The following is a 7,373-nucleotide window of genomic DNA, read 5'->3' as shown; positions in this document are numbered from 1 at the left end:
TGTGGTGTGAATGTATGTGTTACAGTAGTTAGAGATTAGTTGGGGTAAATATGCTAAATCAACCATGATCATTTAAATGATCTACAATACGATGGGGTTCATCGCTGCCGGCTCACGTGGCAGGTACTCGCCACCGAGTGCCTTCTGTGAGCTGGATGTCACTGCAATCACTCCTTCAAGGTACTCAGAATCCCCATCACCTTTATTTGCATGTACAGGAATGGTGCTGCCCCAAACAATATACAGATGGACAATAAAATAGATATTTACACATACAGTATGTACATAATGAACACCAGGATACAGACTACACTATAAACATCATGCTAAAAACTACGGACTACACTATAAACTGTTGAAAGAGGTACATCATATACAAGCAGTGGCCAGAGGAGTCTGGGACGTAACCCCTGTTGGTATTCCCCATACCTTAGACTTACCTGGTAGATCGGTCTCCTCCAGAGATGTCATCCACGTGTTAGCTTGCATGACAAGTGCCATGAGCTTAGTTCAACTGTAGCCCTGTCATAACCCAACGTAAAGATGATTTACTGCATTCTTTGTAAACACGCATCATGTCAGTTCTTGCAAAATCCAAAACCAAATCGATACAAATTTCACTAGGGATTTTTTTGTGGCGCATTGCATAGTGGCCACACGATGGCGATGTCACCCTGCCTGTCATTTTCATCAAGGAATCAGTGTATTGGTTGTGTACACAGATTTGCAGGTGCAGTGAAATGCTTATGTTTCTAGCTCCAACAGTACAGTAATATCTAGCAATGAAAAAAGCCTGAAAAACAAAAGTTATATAGGATGAGCCCATGACTAGAATACCGGCAGTGGAGGCTGCTGAGGGAGGATGGCTCATAATATTGTCTGGAACGGAGTCAGTAGAATGGCATAAAACACATGGAAACCATGTGTCTCTGCCTTCTAGATGGTATCGGGGTGAACAGGCCGTGGCTCGTTGGGTGGCTGGGGGTCCTTGATGATCTTCTTGGCCTTCCTATGACACCAGGTGCTGTAGATGTCCTGGAGGGCAGTGTGATGCGTTGGGCTGTAGCACCACCCTCTGGAGAGCCCTGCGGTTGCGCATGGTGCAATTGCCGTACAAGGCGGTGACAAGACAGCCCGACAGGATGCTCTCAATGGTGGATCTGTAGAAGTTTTTGAGGGTCTTAGGGGCCAAGCTGAATTTCAGTTGGGCCTTCTTCATCACGCTGTCTGTGTAAAGGGACCATTTCAGGTTGTCAGTGATGTGCACGCCAAGGAACTATAATTTATTTTACCCTCTCCACTGCGGCCCTATCGATGTGGATGGAGACGTGCTCTTCTCTGCTGTCTCCTGTAGACCACGATCAGCTCCTTCGTTATGTTGACGTTGAGGGAGGGGTTATTTTCCTGGCACCACTCCCCCGGGGCTCCGCACGGTTGGCTGTCTCGTCGTTGTCGTTTATCAGGCCTACCACTGTTGCGTCGTCAGCAAACGTTGATGATTGAGTTGGAGACGTGCGTGGCCACACAGCGCTTGTTGTTATAGCTTATTTACCGACCAATTTGGCCTAGTAATTTCAACCGTCGTGATTGCTAATTTACAACCATGAAGATCTTAATCAAGTTGTGTAGATAGACTTGCCGATGAAGTATATCGAGATTTTCATTACAGAAACTTAGCCTACTGTAGCTATGACACACCTGCAAGCGGGAAAATAGCACGTGTGAAATTCAAAACACGAGTAAGCTGCAACCCAGTCAGCAGAGAAACATGCATACGCCTATTTTGTGGCCTATTCGTCTGTTAATGAACAATTGCAATTTATAGTATGTTTTTTTTCGATCTGTTGCCAGTTTGTGTATTACAATGTAGCATGCATAACATGCTACAGAAAGATGTGTGCCTCTAGCTACAATGTTGCACGGTAACCTGCTACATACAGAATGATATGCGCTAGCTAGCATGTTGGAACTCTGGCTAATATGAAATCTTTCCTGTTGCTGCAGCAAATTGTATCAAGAGGCCAAATGTCTGTAGTTTGTTGTGCTATAGGCCTTCCCTGGAAAGGCTGGCACTCATTGATGCTAATTGAAAACGGATGGTGCATCTGACATCAAAATGTTTTATTTTGTGTCAGCAACACTATTCATTGGCTATTTTCAGTAATGGAAGCTTGTTGCACTGTAGGCCTACAGCCAGGTGTTAGGCCAGCTACTGTAAAATAGGTTCATTTTAGTTGCTAAACATGTCTTGCAAACTTTGAGGTTATGTGTGGTCTCACCTGGGAGGGACCCCTTGCCCCGAAACAAAATCCATACGAATATTTCATTATCCAAGTGTAGCATCAAGCAAGCCTTCGTAAAATCAAACCACTGTGTTGATAGTTTCTTTCAAGGTCTTGGGTGGGGCTCTACATCATTCATTGTTCAACGTCATTGCAAAGTATTGAGTCTCTGTGCCTTGAGGGTCTCATTTTACAACAATGAGCTGCTCAAAAGGTCTTCACTGACATTTTATCATTTCCATTGGCATCTTACCAGTTACTGAGCAGCTATTGTGCTATAATCTCACACCATTCAAAATATGATTTGCAAAATGTCAACGTATTTAAACATCAGTGAGAATTCAGTGATGTAGGCTGCATGTGATCATGTTGGGGGCGAGGAATCGCACTAAACTAATAGTGATGGAACGTACAATGAACAAACCTTGATCCCCATGACAAATGCATCTATTCTGGTCCATGATTCATTTAAAAAGGCTTTGAATGAGTTAGGCCTAGTTGTTAGTTGTATAATACTTGCAAGGGGAAATAGATTTGTCCATACCATTGAGTACTCCATATTGGACTTTTGTAGATAACCTAGGGCCAGTGACACAGGCTGTGACGCCATAAGTTCAAATCCTAGGTGAAATCCTTTTGGTGTTGTTGCGGCAAGGTGCTTCTACAATCATCCTGTAATGTTTGAGTATGTAGAAAAGTTGGCAGTTGTTAGCCTGAATACAAAATTAGTTTGAACACACTATGGCTGCTTTTAAAACAGGCAGCCCAATTATTTTGACCAATCTGATCAGCTCTGAAAAAGAACCGACGTGAAAAGATCTGATGTGAATGGTCAAAAGCTCAATTAGTGGGGGTGAGGAACTGAATTTGACTGCCTGTGTAAACAGCCAAGTATGCTCAAATTACACATGTTGAAATTACTCATCAATTACAACACTCAACAACCCACTTACCACCTCCATCTGAACGGTTAAAGCTGGACTCCATAGTGGAAAAAAACCACATCCGTTTGTGACATTACAACAAACACTGTTTGCACATGCAATAGAATAGCACAGTATACACTGCAATTTATTTGACCATGCTGCGCATCACTCGGGCTGGCAACAAAAACAACGGTGGTGGGGCGGCTAGTGGCGCTGTTTCCCCCTATTGCGGATTCCACCTTAAAAGGAATAGAAATTGGTTAAATGAAAAGACAGATGATGCTCAAATTTTATTCACATTTATTTTTGCTTTTAGTGTGCTCACAGAAAATTAGAACACTAAGCAGGAGTTTAATAGCATTTTTTTAAGCAAAGTTACATTCCATCTCTAAGTCAAATTGGTCAAAGCTCCAGTATTTACAAAAGAAAAAGAAAAAAGAGACAAGATGCTACACAAACGTGGCATCCGATAGAGATTCCTTAATTTGTCAAAGACCACTGAAAAAAAGCATTGTCTGCTGTAATCAAAACATACCACAGTATATAAACAGTAACCATTCCACTTATCACAGCTTGGTTGAGTTCAAAATTGCTGAAAAGGTCATCCAGGATGAATTTGTTTTTGTTATCTTACAAAAATGAGCGGGTGGAAAGAGCTGCAAACTTCATGTGCTTCTTGAGATCAAGATTTCATTTGTACAATAATCATAGTTAAAAACACCCCGCCTATACATACTTACACTTTATTAAGGTCATAAAACCAGCAATAAACAATAAAGCCTATACAACTTGTATTTCTACTGAATCACTGACTGGTACAGCTAATGAGATTAGTGAAAAGCTCCTATGATTTTTTTTAATGACTTCCTAAACCTAGCTCTGGGAATTGTATTTTTTGTCGTCTCATAGTAAAAATGACTTAGTGTTATAAACCGCATGGTACTCTTGTGGTACATAGGTGTTTGTTTCATTCTCGTTTTTTAAGACCCCTCTTTACATTATAGTCTGTGGCACAATTCCCAGGCACAAAGGTGCCACCTCCAAATCTCCCCCCACCCACCCCAAAGCCCCCTTCATTTACATCTCAACTCATTTACATACCCCACCTCCTCCATACCATGGGCATGTCCATACATTTTGACAAGGTACATTTTGTATAAAAATGCAACAACAAAAAAAAACATGTAATACGGATGCAAAAAAAATATATGGCAGAGTGTGGATGTATTTTTTTCTGTAATATTACGTTTCTAAGCAACCCACCTCTGCCCGTTGGAATGGTAGTAACAATGGACCGAGATGGGTTTTGTGGAGGGGGAAGGGAAAACAAAAAAAAAGAAAAGCTTTAAAATACCCCTGTTGTAGACAAGTCCTCCAAAGCCAGGAACTGGCACCACTCCAACATACAAACAGGGAAATGTTTTTTTGATTATCTTTTTTCAGCTTTTTTGTTTTTTTATTTCTTCCGTTTTGCTCTTCGCGTTTATAGCTTTACTCAGCAGTGGCCTCTGCGGCAGCGGGGGCCTCTGGACTGGATGCGACCTCTGTTGCAGGTACAGCCTCCTCCGTTTTGGGTGCCTCCGCAGCAGGCTCAGCTGGCTTCTCCTCTGCTTTTGGCTCCTCGGCGGCTGGGGCTGCCTTGGCCTCCTCAGCGGGTGCTGCTGCTGTTTCCTCGGGCTTGGCATCTGTGGGGCTTGCTGCTTCCTTAGCTTCCTCCCCAGCACCGGCAGGCTTGGCCTCTACCTCCGCAGTCTTGGCTTCCCCCTCGGCAGCGGCCTCTGGGGCCTCGGCTGCCTCATCCTTGGCCTCATCGGTGGACGCAGCGGCCTCCTCACCCTCTGCCCCATCGCCCGTCTCCTTTTTGGTCTTTTTGAAGGAGAAACCGCTAAGCTTGAAGGACTTTTTGAAGGAGAAGCGCTTCTTCTTCTTTTTGGGGGTCTCGTTGCTGGTTGAAGGCGTGGCACCCTCCTCCGGTTTAGCAGCCTCACCCTCAGCTGCTGGAGACACAGACTCTGCATTCTCTGCCTTTTCCCCTTCTACTGCCGCTGCTGCTGCTGAGGGTGCAGCCTCTGCAGTTGCAGCCTCCTCTTTTGGAGCCTCCTCAGCCGTGGCACTACCATTGGCATGCACCTCTTCTTTGCCTGCCTCTGCAGCCGCAGGAGAGGCATCCCCGTTCACTTTCACATGGCCGTTTTCCTAAAGACAGAGGCCATTAACATCACATAAAAAACAAGCGTGGAATATAACGTGTGATATGGACTATTGTCACTCAGTGACACAAGGGGCAGTAGACACCACAAAAATAGATCGGGACAAACGCATACAGCCCTCTGTCTATTTTGTATTTATTTTTAAACATGTTTAGTATCAATGGGCCTTTACGCACGGGCGTCGGCAGGCTAATTGCTTTGCGAGTTACAAATTCAATACAGAATTCGTTTTAGAAATGCAGAATTGAAACTACTTTCCCGTAATCACGTGCGAGAATAAGCCGCCTCCGGCAATGAGAGAAGGGAGACACGGTTTCGGATGATTCGCTAGGGGGCGATGCGTGTCTGCCGGTCGCTCCAACACCGAAGCGCCAAAGCAAAGCATCTGCTCATTAAACAGCAGATGCTCATTAATACACCAGATCACGCAGAGCCATCCTTCAGATGCATACCCCAAAAACCAAACAGCACCAGAACCCTCAAACCATCATCCTTATCACTTTAATAAATACCATCCATTCCAACACTTATAATACCAGTTACAGAGGGGACGCATTATCAAATGTGGTTCCCCTGCTCCCGTGTAGTAGTAACCATCCCTGCTCTCTATTCGAGCATCTGTAACAAAAGGCGTGTTGGCTAGCTAGACCGTGGCAAGCCATTGTTGGCGTCGTTCATCTCCACAATTCACCCACCGATTGCCTCAAGTTATTAGATTTGTGCTCAGTTTCAGTTAAGATTTTGATTCAAACATGATTGATCCATTTAACTACACAAGGCTACATAAGGTCCAACAATGTGATACCAATTTCCGCTGTCTCACAATCCGAAATTTCAAACAAAGAATTCACCCATTTAACCGAAATCCCCACACATCAAATGAATCAATGAAAACGACAGAATACTTCACCGAATTTGTCTCCAAATAATTATCCAAATTAGTTTGGACTTTTGTAATAATTGTATAATTTTAAAAATTGCATTTCAAATCAATGATCAACTGTTTAATGAAATTGTGTAGAATCAATGTATTCCAATAGTGGTTGTTTGCTCCATCATCCTGGCGAACGTCTCCATAAGTGCCCACAACACAATAACGCACGCAGAGAACCTTTGCGCAAACCAACCGTATATCTATATTTCCTTTAACTCGGATACAAATATATATTTTAAATCAATTACCTGTCCATTGGTCTTGGTTGGTGAAGCGGCAGCCTCTCCTGGCTTTTCAACCGCGGTTTCGCCTTTTGCAGCTGTCTTGGAGAATTGCGCTCCCATGCTTTCGCTCCAACAAAGAAACTCAACCGATCCAAAAAAACGAACAAAGACCACTACTAGACTCTTTCTTAAATGCAAGCACTTTGCGAAGGCTCCTCTTTGAAACGTTTACTGGACAAGTAATCAAAGTCCAGTCTTAGTGAACAAAATGGGAAAATTGCAGAAAATACCTGCCAAGTGAAGAGAAGTAATAAAAAATCCCAGATTTGTGGCTATGTCGCTGTAGACAGGGTGGAAAATGGAGAAATTTCCCGTGTTGCTAATAAGATGCGGAGTCCAACGCCCAAGTGCACAGGGCCACATTCAGTTGCCAAACGTTCTCGAACGTTGCAGATAGAAATGCCACGAATAGAGCTGGTGGTTCCTCATTCTACATGTTGGAGAGGCATGTGTGTTCTATATTGTTTATTTCTATCTGAACGTTCCAAAACGTTGCGTTCTACTGAACGTGGCCCAGATGAATGGGCATCCCGAATGATGACGGCATCCGCGCTCAGATCCAGCGAATCAGAGCCCTCACACAGAAAGTGGGCAAGGCTTTAAAAACGAGTGAACAATGGGTTTTTTGCAGATTGTAACAAATCTGAAAAATATATATTGTCGTGGCGACAAATTTTCCTTTCAAAACTACCAAACAAAAATTACTCGACTAGAGAATAATTTTGGAATTGATGGTG

At 43.5% G+C, this 7,373-nt stretch overlaps 1 protein-coding gene across 1 annotated transcript; it reads right to left on the bottom strand.

Annotated features, from left to right (window-relative positions):
- Window positions 1-3,491: 3,491 nt before the first annotated feature.
- On the bottom strand, window positions 3,492-7,002 carry marcksa (myristoylated alanine-rich protein kinase C substrate a). The gene is made up of 2 exons (XM_029753635.1): window positions 6,601-7,002; window positions 3,492-5,404 (listed from the first exon to the last, which is right to left on the bottom strand). Exons 1-2 carry the CDS (start codon window positions 6,694-6,696, stop codon window positions 4,700-4,702), a joined length of 801 nt encoding a protein of 266 aa, XP_029609495.1. The 5' UTR covers window positions 6,697-7,002; the 3' UTR covers window positions 3,492-4,699.
- Window positions 7,003-7,373: the final 371 nt, after the last annotated feature.

Source organism: Salmo trutta, chromosome 1 (assembly GCF_901001165.1).
Source record: "Salmo trutta chromosome 1, fSalTru1.1, whole genome shotgun sequence".
NCBI lineage: Eukaryota > Metazoa > Chordata > Actinopteri > Salmoniformes > Salmonidae > Salmo > Salmo trutta.
Note: the sequence above shows the minus strand (reverse complement) of the source record. Positions and strands in the feature narration are given on the sequence as shown.